The sequence below is a fragment of the Desmodus rotundus genome, chromosome 5, assembly GCF_022682495.2.
Source record: "Desmodus rotundus isolate HL8 chromosome 5, HLdesRot8A.1, whole genome shotgun sequence".
In the NCBI taxonomy this organism is placed as follows: Eukaryota; Metazoa; Chordata; class Mammalia; order Chiroptera; family Phyllostomidae; genus Desmodus; species Desmodus rotundus.
In genome coordinates, this window is record NC_071391.1 from 132795546 (window position 1) to 132811042 (window position 15497).

At 38.4% G+C, this 15497-nt stretch overlaps 1 protein-coding gene across 5 annotated transcripts in view; it reads left to right on the forward strand.

The window, feature by feature from the left end:
* The window catches only part of CCDC85A (coiled-coil domain containing 85A), a 166455-nt gene that overhangs the window by 144559 nt on the left and 6399 nt on the right, over window positions 1-15497 (forward strand). For 2 of the 5 annotated variants that reach the window (XM_024553052.4, XM_024553053.4), the window contains exon 4: window positions 12279-12398. The exons of the other annotated variants lie outside the window; for them this stretch is intronic. In XM_024553052.4, the coding sequence (XP_024408820.2) occupies window positions 12279-12398 (120 nt within the window). The remainder of the gene's footprint in view (window positions 1-12278; window positions 12399-15497) is intronic. 5 annotated transcript variants of the gene reach the window in all.

Consider the following 15497-nt stretch of genomic DNA (forward strand, 5'->3'; position numbering starts at 1 on the left):
GGGGTAGGGCACAAGTAAATGTTTTTAAATCACTTGTTTTCTTTCTTCCTAGTAAGAGTCGTTTGTGAAAATGAGCTCATGCTTTCACGATGCTTTCTTGCGAGTCTGACAGTGTTCTCACTAATGAAGACCTCGTTCCTCCCGGTGGTGATTTTCTTGTGACCACATGTGCAGAAGCTACACTGCCTGGATCATTTTGGCCACTTGTGCTTTTATAAAGCTTTAAGTGCAAGGTTATAGTGAATGCTCCAAGATAGAGCTTCCGACCAATGACCTAGGTAGAAGTGCAGTCTAGCAAGCAGCTATACTTAACTTGTATTATTAACAAGCCTCCTAGAGAGGTAGCGGCCCTTGAATGAAGGTGACTCTGTCTCTGTGCAACTCTCTCTTACCTTGACCTTCCTATTCTGTGCTGGAGCTTTGTGTACTGGAAGACTGTTTGATGAGACTGAAGACCCTTCCTTTTGCTAAAGCCAGGGCAGCAAACACCACCTCACCATGTAGCATTTCTTAGTCCACTCGGCAAGTGTTTGTATTTATCTTAAATAGCTGTTTAGTCCCTAGGGCTCTGGCTAGATACATGTCTTTTGCTCAGCTCTGGGGGAGTGTCGCGGTATTTAATGCCAGCATTAATCGGCTCTGCTGTGCCATCTGAATGCAGTGCTGATCAGCAGGACTTCTTGGCTTTTGCATCAGCACCAGCAGTTCAGTTCTGTGCCCTGACTCTCAGTCCTACTCAAGTCCCTTCATTCCCATTTTTTTTAATAAGCCCAAGACCTAAATGTGTTCAAATAAAAGTATTCACATACGTGGTCAACTTTTACTACTGAATGTAAATTTGATTGTTGTCATTTTTTTCCCTTACAAATTTCAGTGTTTCTCACTGGGAGTTGTATGGTTAATAGAAGACAAGAATTAAGCACATAAACTTACTACCTGGAAGCAGAATGTGCATAAATCGAATTGTCCACATTTCCTACCTTCTGTTTCACAGCTATTTGGTACCAGGCCTTCGTTGTTCTTCTTTGTCTGCTGTCATTCTGGCTACAGAGATATACAGGGTATTTGCTGTCTTAGCCCTTTCAAGATATTCTTTCCTTCCTGGGGTTTGCCCTCTCTAATTCTTGTAAAAAGGCTAATCTCTATAATTACTTTCATGTCTTTTTTTTCTGGGAACTGTACATATCTTCAAGTTTTACGTGCAGTCACAGATATTTCAAAATTACTTTCCTCCAAGAACGTTATATTGTTTGATCAGATATGTTCTTCATGGCATGAAGTTAAAATCATTACAATTTTTGCAAACTTTTATTTCACATGTTAGAAGAGACCCATTTGTATGGGTATCTGTGAGAAAGATGATGTGGGGCTTCGTGAATTGTTAATTACTTCTTTGTTCTTGATTTTAAAATCTGGTGAGTTAGATGTATTACTTTTCCTGGCACTTCCTGTCCTGGTGAATGGCCTGACTGTTTAGCTGGTACCCCGCCAGAAAGCTGGGAGCCATTCCGGGTTCCTCTTCAACCTCACTACCTACATTCACATAAACATTAAGGCTCGTAGGGCTGTGTCTTTTAACCCATCAATATCCTTTTCATTCCTTCTGCTGTTGTCCAGTGGAGGCAATGAGTAATCAGTTTTCACTTGAACTTCTTTGTTAATACCCTAACTGGATTTCATCCCAGCTATTCTTGTCCCACCCAAATTATTCTCCACGTTACTGGAGTGATCTATAAAACACAACTCAGGTCTTGTCACAGCTCGTACTTCAGTACAGAGTTAATTTCAAAGCCTTCCTATGGTGTAGAAGGGTCTCTGCTCTGACTCCCACCTTTCCCCTCAGTTTGGCTACTCATCTCCCTCACACTCTAGGCTCATGTCTCTCTGAACTACTTCTGTTTCCCTAACAAGACAACTGTCTAAACCCAGGTTCTCCAAATTTAAGCTCCTTACTGCCTTTCCTGTGACTCCATGGACCTCAATCTTAGCCATTATTTGGCAGAATGAACGAGGGGTGAGAGAATAAATACTACCTTCCAGTTTCCTTAGCTGGGAACACTGATATATGCATAGATTGGCCTATGCTTAATGTCAAGGATAATATCTTTGGATGAGTTTATTTTTTCATGTTCACCACTTGATGTTTGCCATTACATAATGATTTTGATGAGAATCAGCTTACCCATTGTTAAATTCCATTTGTACTTTTGGTCTGCTATAATCCCTAGTGTTCATTTCAATGACTGTTTTAACATACTTGAGCATCACTGTAGTGCTAGAAATATATGGAAATGATTCAAGATTTCCCAGATAGATTTATTTTGCTAGAATAATAGTAATTAGTGAGGGAAAACAGGGGTGGGAATTTAGTCTATGTTTACATTACATAGACTTGTCAAATATGAATCAACTCAAAAATGTCAGGTTCACTTATTTCAGGCCATTTTAGCACTCTAGCAGTGTGCTTTAGTTACTGGACAAATAGTTGAGTACCTGCTAATTGCTAAGTACACAGGCACACAAGTAAAGCATTTATACAACTATTTTTGAGATGCTAGAGGAAAAGTCCTAGTCTCACACATTGATTATGATAATCCATTAATATATCAAGTTTGTCGAGCAATTGTTATGTTGCTGGGACAGATAGGGTGCTGGTCATCATGATTACAGAGATAATAAAAGTCAAGTGCAATGAACTCAAGGAGCCCCACAATATATATTTAATAGTACTATAAAATGTGATAGGGCTTAACACTGAGCTATGAGAAAGTGTTGTCAGCTCCCGTAAGGAAAGTGGTCAAGGTAGTTAAACCTATATGTTAAATAATGAAAAGTAAAGTTCACACGATCATGACTTATTCATCTGCAGAGCCATGCGGGAAGCAAGTTTCTAGATACCTATTCCAGGAGGAGAGAGAGAGAATGTGAGTATGAATTAATAAGGAACCAGAATTGAGAGAGTGACATCCTGGATCACACTAGTATGGGACAAATTAGCACAAGGTCCAGAGAAGTCTCACTGGAACCTGAACCCAGAGGGAAGAAAGAACAGGAAATAGGCTGTTCTCTTGATGAAATAACTGTATTGACCTGGAGCCCTACTATATTTCATTGACAGCATGACTCCTAGAGCATTTCAAAGTGAGCTGTCACTAATTTTCAACAAATTCCTTAGGCTATAGGGCCAAAGTCTCAAAGTCCTTGAGGTATTATTGTAGATGCGAATTTGATGTAACTGTTGCCGCCACGGTTATGTGCCTGGAGTGGAGAAAGGCAAAGGAGCACAGTGCTGATGGTGTGCACCAGATGTTCTGGATCAGTCATTAACACTAACACACTTCTGGTCCTCCCGAGGCCCCTGGGCCATTCCGACCATCCTGATCTTGCCCAGGATTTCCTGGCTCTCCTTGCAGCCCCAGGAGCTACAAGATGAGTAGACAGGACAGAAGGAGACCTTCAGGGCCCAAACAAACAAAAAATCATTATATAGTGCAAATTACTGGGAATAGCACCAGGCTAACTCTTAGTCTGGATAGATATTAACATGTAGGGGGAGTTCATATTAGCTAGTCTTCATAATCGTTTAATTGACAGCACTTAGGAGAGTCCTCACATGTATGAGGAGCTTAGTAATTGAGAGCTGTTATGACTACAACATGCTCTGGAGTAGCAGGAGTCCTCCAGCTACTGAGGAGACAAGCATGTAAACAGACCACACAACCCTGAGCCAAGTGCGGAGGAGACAATGGTCGCTGTTCAGATCCAGATTTCTGTCTTTTTGATTTGCCTGTGCGTGTCACACAATGCTCTCACCTGCCCTGGGCTGTTGCTTCATGTGCCAGGGCCCTCATTTCTCTTTCCTGGCAATTTTATGCTTTCCTAGTGTGTCTGCCTAAAGTTAAGTGCAGACTCTTTACCTGTTGTGTTGCTAAGAAAGCTTTATTTTCTTCTGCAATTTCCACAAACCATCTTCTGCCAGTTGTATTCTCTGTGGGATGGGTGTCTCGGTTTTCAAGGTGCTGCGGTGTGCTGTGCCTCTCCACTCGGAGAGCAATTTGTTCTTTGGGCCACTGCCCCGTACCGGCCCATTTTGTATTCTGATTCTGCTAGCATTGTTGCAGCAGGATGCTTTGGATATTTTTAATTCTTTTCCTCTTGTTAGAAAGAGTAATTTCCTATTCAGGGGTGGAAATATGGGCTTCTTTATACTTGGACCACTTGAGGGCTGAAGCTTAGAGAGTTTTCTTTAAAATTATTACAAGCTCCAAATCATGCAGGCGATTTGTCCTCATTCGCAAAGTCTGCGATGGAGCTGTCAACAGAAATGTTGCTTTTCGGTTTTTCAAAATAGCTCTTCCTTTAAATTAGGCTTTCTCAATTCCAGTGCAGTTGACATCTGGGGCTGGATAATTCTTTGTGGCGTGGACTGTCCTGTGCGCCGGCAGATGTGCGGCAGCATCCTTGGCCTCTCTACCCACCAAATGCCCATAGAAACTGCACGGTGCTGACAGCTAAAAATATCTGCAGACCTTTCTGCCGAATGTCCCCCCTGGAGGGCCAAATCACCCCGAGTTAAGAACTGCTCCACATAATAAATATCTGAAAAGAAATTGACAAACAAGTTATCAAATGGGTTGACAAGCAAAGCAAAAACATTTACGACGATAGCAAATACTTATAGAGCAGTGATTTCCAACCAATGTGCTGCAAGGGACGCACGGGTGGGCCACAAGAATTTTCCAAATATGCAACACCTGACTATTTAATCAAGGCGCTGACCTCTTTTCCCGTAGCCTGTCAAATTAAAAAATGACAGCAGCCAACACAACAATAGCCATCCAGTGTGAATGGATCAAAATTATGCCAATTATTTTTTGTCAGAATGGCAAAAAATATATATATTTGGGGTGTGCTGCAGAATTTTAGTAATGAGTTTTTGTGTGCCACGAGATGAAAAAGGTTGCAAATAGCTGTTATAGAGTGTTTTGTGTGAGCCAGGAACTATTTTAAGAGCTCTTTTCATATAAGTAACCAAGCTCATAGAGTGAGGTGTTATTGCCTCATTATTACCCCCATTTTATAGGTGAGGAAACTGAGGTACAGAGAGGTCATGCCATTGCTAAATATCAGATCAAAAATCTGAACCTAGGCACTGTGTCCGTAGACTCATGAGCTGAACTTACTGTGCTTCTCTCTCAACAAACATTGGAATAGATACATGCTTCACAAAGCATGGGATATTATCTCTGATAGGTGCTTAGCAAATATTTATGTGAATAATAAATGAATATCTATAAATTTAGGTAAGTAATGTTCTAACTTAGTACTGAATAGATTCTTCACTTTATTTAAATAAAAAGGAAACTTTTCTTTGAATACCGTGAACTAAATATTCTCTGTTACAGCAAAGCAGAGTCTCTTAGCATCACTAAGCCCATTCATAGGAATCTTTTGGGAGAAGTTTGTCAAGGTGACCTTTAAAGTCACTTCTAATCTGAGCTTTGATTTGTGTGGCACTGCAGGTCTGCAAAATGTCAGAAGGCAGACTGGTAAAATTGAACAAAATATTATTTTCCTGATGAGATTAAATAAACCATCTGCTCTTGCCTTTTAATAAGGAAAGACTGAATTCATCCTCTCTCTTAAACTAGGTTTGTGTTCTGATGAGGTATGATAGTTTGACCTACCTTCAGGACTTATAAAAAATTAAACATCTTTAACTAACAGGAAACCATTTTAGCCGATCAATTTTCAGACTTCCATAGTTGGCTTCCTATAACAGATAAGAGGGCTGAGCTCTAAAGTTTCTTTACAAGTGCTCTATGTCTGATCTATATCTAAACAGGAAGCCTGTCCCTGGACAGGTAGCGCAGTGGGTTAGAGAACTGTCCAGATACTCTAGGATTATGGGTTGGATCCCCCGTCAGGGCACATGTAAGGATCAACCAATGGATGCAATAATTAGAACAACAAATCAGTGTTTCTCAAGTCAATAAGAACAAACAGGAAGCCTGTATTTCATGTAATAAAATACAAAAACAGTATTTTGTTATTCCAGATAAAGATTTTTAAATATGTACGTCTATAAGGCAAAAGAATGGAAAATTCCAAAGTGTTAATTAAAATAATGGTACTAAAATAGCAATAAATAAAATATAACCATAAATAGCAAGAAGACAACTTATTTACAATAGCTTCATCCTGCCAGTTCTCTTAAAATTCACATTGTGAATTGTATTTTTTTCTGTGAGACTATAAGCAAAATATTTTCTTTTTGTTTAGATGATCTCTTAAAAATGAATGGCTTCATTTTTTCTTAATTTTTAAGAAGTCAGTTATTTTCAAGACAATACTGTAAAATGTCCTAAATCTCACTTTTCATGGAAGATTTTCCAGATATGATGTGACAAGAGGGATAGCAGAACCAATATATTTATCTTCTTCACTGTTATGAAGGGACTTTGTTTCCTAATCCAGGCTGGTGCTTATAGCATTAGAATTCAGGATTCAGGAGTTTTATGATTACTTACCTCCTGGTAAGTAATCTGTAATTTACCACCACCCCCCACCCCCCAGTCTTGATGCAGAGGATTACTTTGTTTTTGGCATTTAGGAGGGACTGTCCTGATATCTACAATAATTTGTGGATTACATTATTTACCTGAGTATTTAATGAGTACTCAGATTTCTATCGGAATGATAGGGTTATTCAGGCATTCTTTTTCATAAACATCGAATTTTGAAAAATTGCAGAAAACAAATCTAAGCGAAAATAGTATTACTCAGAAAATAGAAAGTGACTTTCTTAAGGTTCTTTGGAGGCCTTCTCCCAATTGATGGCCAGACTCTGGGTTTCTACCATATTGAGCTTCAAAGTTTCCAGCAACAATTCCAGCATCGAGTCACTGGAGGCTTAGTGTGTGTGTGTGTGTGTGTGTGTGTGTGGTTTTTGGTTTTGTTTTTTCTGTAGAAGCTGTCTATAGAAAATAGTATGATTGACATTTGTAGAGCTAGCAAAGAGCTAACCCTTCGTTAGTATATAAATACCATTCAGCTATAGTTTACTTGAAGGTCAAAAATGATGGCTGCTCCAATATGCTTTTCCAAGACCAGGATTAAAAAACAAACAAAACATATTGCCAACATGAGTAGAAGTCATTAAGCCTGATTCTAAAAGAGTACCTTTTCCTTTAAAAGGTTTATATCACAAGTAATTTGTTCTTTCCCAAAAATCTGGCCTGTGTATATTGCCCCCTCTTATCAGATTAATACTGTATGATCTATACAAATGTTTAAAAAGAACCGTTTACAAGATCCTGAAAAAGCATACCTATTCTTTCATATTTTATGTGCTTTTTGAAAGTGGGGAAATATTGTATGTTGTCTACATAGTAACTAAATGGCTGCTCTTTCTAGTCACTTCTAAATGGTCATAGGTATTACCTTAGATTTCATGGATATGATAAATTTCTTTACAATGGAGAGGTATTGAGATTTAATCTCACTACACATTAAGGAAGAATGACAGTAGGGATTCTTATGGTTTGCGCAGTTGCTGAATCTGAAAAATGTAGATCTGAGAGGTGTGGGAAGTCATGGAGAGAACCAAATCCTGAAGTGAGAACTCACTTGTAAAAAAAAATGCATTACTCATAGATAATGTCAGAAATAGAACTATGATGATTGGGGGAGAGGTCAATTTTATGTCATTGGTCATAAATTACTAGATATAATTATTTTCATGGTGGAAATAAATTAGACACTGATATGTGAAATGATGACAAAAAAAACAATGTTCAAATCAGTGTTACCTTGACAAAATGATCATTATGGTCCAAGTGCAAATATATAATTTTCTCTGTTCTATGTGAAGAATATGTGATTATATTTCACAGATAACTGGTACTGATTTTGTAGATTCAGAATGGAGTTTTGTGAGTAACAACTGCTGATTGTCACTGCTCCTCATTTTTACTTCACTTTAGACATTTTCTTTATTAATTCAGCCTCCGGAAGTTAGGGAACAGTGAAAATTAGACCATTAATATTCTCAGTCGGGCACATATTTCTAGGGAAATGGGTCGATGAGAACTAAAATATTGTGTTCTCATTTTTTGTCTCATAAAATTAAATATGTAGACACTTGAGCCTATTTTGTGAATTTTTCATATTATATTTTTAAAATTCTTGGTATTCCTTAGGACATAGCATTCTTAGTTGAAAGTGGTAGTAAAAGTTGGCAGGAAGAGGAAATTATGCTCAAATTAAGTTCATTTTGGTTCTGATCATTTTAACAGAATTACAGTTTTTCATGGGAAAACTGAAATTTCAGGAAAATTGTCTTGTATTTTCATTTTAGTTTAGTTATGTGATATCTCTAGTTCTAGCTGGTTCAGAAATTTGGGGGTTAACTTGATTAATAGACATTTTGATAACTGTGTATATGTCTGATGTAAAACACTTATTATGACACATTAGCTCGTACATACAGTGTAGGGCAAAAATAGATTTACAGATGTGAGCACATGAAGCAATTTGTCCTTGTAGTATTTATTAATTATTGTATTATTTTCCATATGAACAACTGTAAACCTGCTTTGGCCCAGCCTGTATGTTTTAAATGTGCAGATATTTTGCTGAGAAATTGAATCAGCATCAGTTTTTGAGTGCCACTGAATGTATCTGCTCAACTTGTGTTTCTTACCAAAAGGGGATTGTGCTCCCAGATGCATTTCAAATAATCTCGGTTAAGTTCGGAAGTTATACTGCTTTAAATACTTGGAAGACTTACAGTACTTCTCTATTTCTCAGAAGTAAAATCCACAAAATAAAGTTGTCTAAGTTTTTCTTTAACTTTAGCATTATCATCTACCACTTTTGCATAGTTTAGAATTAGTTACAGCTTTGCCCAAAATTTATGTTAAAAAATCAGTATTAGCTCCAATACACAGAGTTCTATTTGTTTTTATCTTATTTTTTCCCTAGTTGCGGTGCATGTTACAGCTTGCCATTGTGGTCATTGTGGCTCATTTCATTAAGCTTCTTGTTCTGCTTTCTTGAGACTTGGGAAACAGTATTTTTCTGAGTGATTGTACTATATTGTTCCAAATATAAGGCCACCCAGAATAGAAGGCAACCTCCAACTAGAAACAGCTCAAATATGGAGAAAGGCTGGGGGCCCAGAGCCCGGCGGGTCTTGCAGTGGTGGCAAGGGTGCCGAGGAATAGGACGATGCCTGCCCACTCTCCCGGTGAGTGAAGATGAGTCAGCTGCGTTTGCTTGTGCGTAACCAGATGACTTCTGCTGCTAGAGGAAAAGTTATACTGGGGGGGGTAGAAAACAAGTCTGTAGACATGAAAAGAAAGTTGCTGTGTGTCCAAATCTGGGGAGGGAAATTGGAGTAGAGTCTTTCATCTCCTAAAGAGTCATCTCTAGTCTTTTTTTTTTTTCCCTGAACCTGAGGGTGAAAGCTGAGTTACCCCAAACACTGGAGAAGAACAAAGGTAGCCTGCACCTTTCATGAAAAGCAGATTAAGAGGTCAATGGCCATGCAAATGAATTGTCAGACACCACCAGACGTCTCTTGACCCGGCCAGAAAATTATTCCTTGCCCTTTCAAATTGACACTGACCCAAGAGATAGTGATGCACTGTGTGATTACCCGCAACTTGAAAACAAGCCACTCCGAACTTGGGAGTCACATTTCCAAATTCACTATGATTTTCCCCTTTTTAAATTCCTTGTCACCCGAAGAAGCCAAGTTACAATTTGAATAAATGGGCTTAATCTTATTGAAATAAACTTCAAGAGACTTTTAAATAATTTGTTTCACTCAGTAGCACATTTTTAAAAATACTGCAGTGATAACATACTAGTCAACAGAGAGTATGTATTGATTGAACCTAGATAATTCTCTGATTCTGCTAAGCACGTAGAAATGTAAACTTGTATAGTAACTAAGTGAGATGTGTTAGAAGGAGGTGCTTCCCCCTTTTACAATCTAGAAACTGTTCAGCACCTGTTGGTGTACCCCTTTACTAGGCAGTTGGCTACCTTTGTACCTCCACAAAAACTACATAAACCATGAATCTCGATCCTCCCTGTGATTATTAGTCCGTGGCTCAGGAAGTGAATATGAAATAAACTTTAATCCCTCAATGATAAATTTCCCCCACTATGTATTTCCTAGTGCAACCTTTATGATTTTTCTATTATTATTATTCTAAGGAAACTTAATAAATGAATATTTCTTTTCTGAACAGATTAGGGTAGAACATGACTCCCCTTAAATTTAAACAATGATAAATTGTCCAGAGGATTTGGTTTAGGGAAGCCACTTATCATTGATTTTAGAAATTTTCTTAAACCAAAATGCCCTGAAATATACAAGCCCCATTCCCAAGCAGATGCAGACTGGGATTGATATGTCTTCCATTTACCAGGTCTGGGAGGGGCACCTTTGAAACTGGGCTGGGCAGGGATGGGTTTGAAAAGAAGTATCCAAGGAGGGTAGCCCAGAGGGGGAGGGATTATTGCCTGCTGAATCAGATTACCAAAACTGCACTGGTGGGTCCTAAATGAGAGGGTTGAAGTGAACTCTGCACGACCTCAGAGGCCTTTTCATAGGAGTTCAGAAGGATAATAATAGCAGGGAAAGAGAACCGAACAGGACTAGAGCTCTGCAGGGAAGAACTTCCTTTGTAATTCCTTTGTTTTGGAAACATTTGCTCTCTACAGAGGAAGAGGCCATCCAAAATTTGGTGGTGGGGTTGGAGGGAGGGTGTGCCCAATCAACTGACTTCAGATAGTTCCCCTTTTATTGTTTCTGTCTTGTGCTATTATGTCTGATTTGCTCTGAATTACAAATACAGGGAAACAAATCTTATAAATAGTTTTTCCCTAGGGTGGGGGGAGGTTGGGGCTATTAATTTGGTCATTAGTAGCCATGGAGGACAGAAGCTGAGAGGTCACCTAAATGTCATTTTTCATGGATGGTAGTGAGGGGGGGACAGGGCCTGGTTTGTTTCCATAACTCTTTGAGCAAGGATACGCACATGGCTTCCACTGGCTCGTGCTGTGGCAAGAATACCTTGAAGGACATGAGAAATGACAGCAACAAGGGAAGAGAGAAGATATTCCAAATTACTGCATAATCATTTTAGTAAAAATCAATGGAAATTGTCACTTTTTAAAAAAGTAGCACCGTTTGCATAAAACCCCTACCCAAAAGTATTGCTGCACTCAGCTTCTCTTTCCCATCCCGAAAATGCACAACGTCGAAGCTCTCCTACAGATGCTGGAAAATAAATGTCCAAAACCACAGTTGTCTCTTCCCTTTATGAATCCACACGTCATGCTCCTTCTAAGGATCAAGATAAATGGAGCCATTATTAGTCTATTAGGCATGAAAAACATCTGTAGGTTTGCTGATGGGCAGAAATTAAAATCTCTCAGGCCCCCTGGTTGTAACGATCACCGTAGAAACAGGTGTGGAAATTCCCAGCGGACTGCTTTTTGTGGGAGGGTAGGTCACTGCTGCTCTTTTACTTTCTGATTCCTTATTCTTTCTCCAAGCAATCTCTAGGAAAGGTAGTTTTTATTTTTACTTTTTCCCCATTTCCTGTTTGGGTGACTGTGACTCTCACAGGTCAAGAGTAATCATGCCAGGTTCTGATTTCTCACCAGCTCAGGTGCAGAGTCACTAAACTGCATGAATGTACTTTCTGATCTGTTTTGTTTTTCATTTCAAAAAAGACCAGAAAATAAGATTTTTTTTCTTAAAGAAAATACTGAATTCGGTTAAATCTCTTTGGAATATGTTCCACTCTAGGTCTTCCCTCAAAGAAGTACTTTATAAGAGTTTCTCCAATGCAGGAATGTGATGTGCCTGCATTTTCTGAGACATATGGAATATGGCATTTGTCTTGCTGAATGAGCATGTTTAACTCAGCTGTGGAGTAACTCACAAATTCCCTACTCTTATCTTTAAGTTTGAAAAATCATTCTTGAAATGTTTCATGGCCATTCCTTAGGGGGCACTGCTCTCCTTGGTAAATCAGAAATGACATCTGGACATGCATAGGGAGGGTTCTTGGTGAACTTTTCTTGCTGGTCAAGCAGCAAGTGTATTCCAATTAATAGGTTGACAGTATTGTAGGACAGACTTGGAAAAAATTTAACTAAATGGCTAATTCTATTTTGGCAGTGAAATTGAATGACGTCTATACAGTTATAAACGACCTTTGTTTTAATAACAAAGTTGTTGATTTTCTACTAAGGGTTCTTTTAGGTTGTCATCAGGGGCTGATGGGAATAACAGTTCACCCACCTCTCCAGCTAGCTTCAGTGGACATACCACACCTTCTCAGCAGCCTGAACCCGTGGTACATTCTCTTAAGGTAACCAACTGTGTACAACCATTTATCAAGAAACTCAGTTGTGTTGTGGTTTGTTTGCTATAGTCTAGTAGTCCTCACAGTCTTGTTTTAACCATATATACTTTATTTTTGACCCCCGATGGTGTAACTTTATCTTAATTTTTGAAGTATGATTTTAATTTTTTCAAATAACAATGGGTTTGAGTACTTATGGTTGAATCTCTACTGTTACCATTTTGTTTTGAGTAATGTGATTCATTACCTGCATCTAGTTGAAGTCTGATGTGCATGTATATATTCATATGTGTAAAATATTGTCGCAGGTATTTATGTGCAATGTCTGTAGCGTGGATGTCTTTAAATATAGGGAGTTAACAGCTGGCCAAAGTAAAGAAGGATCCCATCTTTTTCTTTCTTCATGCAATCGAAATACATTGAGCAACTTACTAAAAGAAAGTATTGAAACAAAAACTTACTCCATTCCCCACTAAATAGAAATTAGGTTTTTAAACTCTAGTTGAAGTTCCTTTATAGAATAATAGATATATGGTCTTGCTCATAAAGCTATTTTATTTTTGGCTTTTACTTCAAATTCTGCAATGACTTCAAAACTGACTTGGCTAAAATTTATTTAATTTTCTTTACCAATGATGAGCTTTCCAATAAGTATTATTAATAGTAAGTACCAGAAGTAAAAATAATAAATAATGCAAATATTTAAGAGTAGAAACAGATGCAGGCAATAAAAATCATCTTAAAACTGAGACAGTTCCTTGAAGTTTTATCAGTTTCCAAGTATAAAACACTGACCTTCAACTTATCTATGATCCTGACATGTAGCCTTGATGAAACTCTCTGAGCCATGAAGTAGGTGAAGTGCTTCAGTCCTCTGCCTGCCACATGGGTTTCACAATTTTTCTAACATTGATTTGAATTCAGAATGATTCATTAATAGACTGAAAATTCATTCTTTTGGAGTGGGCCACACTTTCCCTGCCATGCATAAAGCAAATAAGTAGATGAGAACTTCAAAATATTTATTTGATTTGGATGATTCAGCTTTAACAGATTTAGCTCCCTTGTTATACTTTGCTGCCACTGAGATTACAGTAAATAAATTTGCTTTTCCCAAGACTCAACTGCGGGTGAGGGAAGGCAGCAGAACCATGCTGTTGTGGCTGGTGGCAATGCATTTGGCATTTCCTGTCTTGGTTGGGATAACTCCCAAAGTGAGCAACTGAGAGCAATTCATGGAGGGTACACTGGAACGTGCAGTGCTGCCCTCCGTCACGTGGGTGCTGGTTTAGCCATTCAAAAACACCTGCCGTCTGCTACAGCCTTTGACTGCAGCTTAGCATGAACAGCATGTTAAATGAGCGGTTACTTTAGTATAAACCCCAAAAGAATTTTAGAAATGAAAAAAAAATGAGAGAGTGGCTTCAGTCCTGTAGTGTTAGTGTATGCACATACTCCCAAAGCAATGCATTGTCCTACATTTCAAGCTGAACGCTCACTTGGCCTGTTGCCGTATTAAATGGCAAGCGAGTTTGAATCAGATCGGCATACTGGGTCGCACTGCAGTCTTTCCTAAATTTCTCAATTCAGCTGTGTTTGTATGGCCTAAAAGGAAGAGGCAGGCAAGGAAGAGCACTTCAGCTTTCTCTGAATTCATTCTCTAATTTGCATATAAAATTTTCTCTCCAGAGAGGAAGATATTATGTTATAATCAGAACACGTAAGTGTCCTCACTTGGCAGATGGGTAATAGTGAGCAACTGAAGTACCTTTATTGGATAACTGGAGGCTCTTAAATACGGAATGTGTTTACTTCCACGAGTGAACTGCGTCTGAAACAGAAATGCGCGCGCAGTCTGGGGGAAGTGCCTCTTAAGGCTACCTCAGTGTAAAAACAAATGTAGTCCCTCAAGGTGTTCTGTTTTTAAAAGCCACCAATCTAGAGCAGATTTGTAACATCTGATTTTTTTCTGTTCTCATAGGAATCAATAGAACAATCACTCAGTTTCTTCTGATAGATTCCAAAAAAAAATCCTCTAGTATTTAATGACTCTGGTCATGTTTGGGTGAAGTGTTTGAAGCCAGTGTGAGAAATTAGCTCACTAAAATAACACCTCATTTTTCTTGTTTTAAAATTCATGATAACTATTAATTGGAGCGTCATTTCATTTAGTAGGAATTCACTGATTTGATATACACTTCTCTGAGGTGCATTATAAATTGAATTTGTAAGTAAGTGAGCTTGTTCCAAGAGTTCCTTTAAGTTTCCTGTGGAGATTCACTGAGAATGTGAACTGACTCTGAGTCGAGTAAAAGGGTGAGGCTTTCATTCACTGCTATTATATCCTACGCTGACGAAGTATTATCTACACAGTGACAATGGCTAGAAGTGTTGAGTTAACCAGAGAGCAGTTTGAGAAGTAGGCTATTTATAGCAGGATTGAACTCTGGTAAATATCAGTATAGTCTTCCTATATATGAATTTGACATGAAGGTTCTACTTCATGCTTAAGTCATTTATTTTGGCTCAACTGTTCATTGCTGTTAATTCTCAGATGACACCTTTAGGTGGGGTGTCACTAACATTGACCATGAGGACAACAGAATGAGGAGTTTAGCAATATCAGGGTGGAGTCTATAGGAACTTCTAGGAAAAGCATTATTTTTTAATGCTACATCAATGCTTTGGTTTATAAGCAGACAGGAAAATAACACACTCTCAAGGTCTAAGCTTTCTACTATAGAAAGTACTGACATGGAAACTTTACATTTTAAAGGAATATTACTTTCAATCTATTTAGCAGTAATTTAGAGAAATGGGATCTAAAATTGTTTAAAAGCATGTCATCCCTCTATACCTTGCTCTAATGAAAAATATTTAAAGTATTGCTCAATATTCTCACCGTAAGGAGTCAGTGTTTCTCATTGCTAATGTCAAAGAACTGTCTCCACATTCCTTTCCGAGCCACTGAGAATGTCCAGGCAAGAACTGTGAGGTCAGTGGTGTTAATGATAACAAAAGTTCTTATGTACATATTGCTGAATTCTGACCAGTTTCACCGTCACTGTCATCTTTTTAGTCGCCCTTTCTACAGGCCATGTCTCC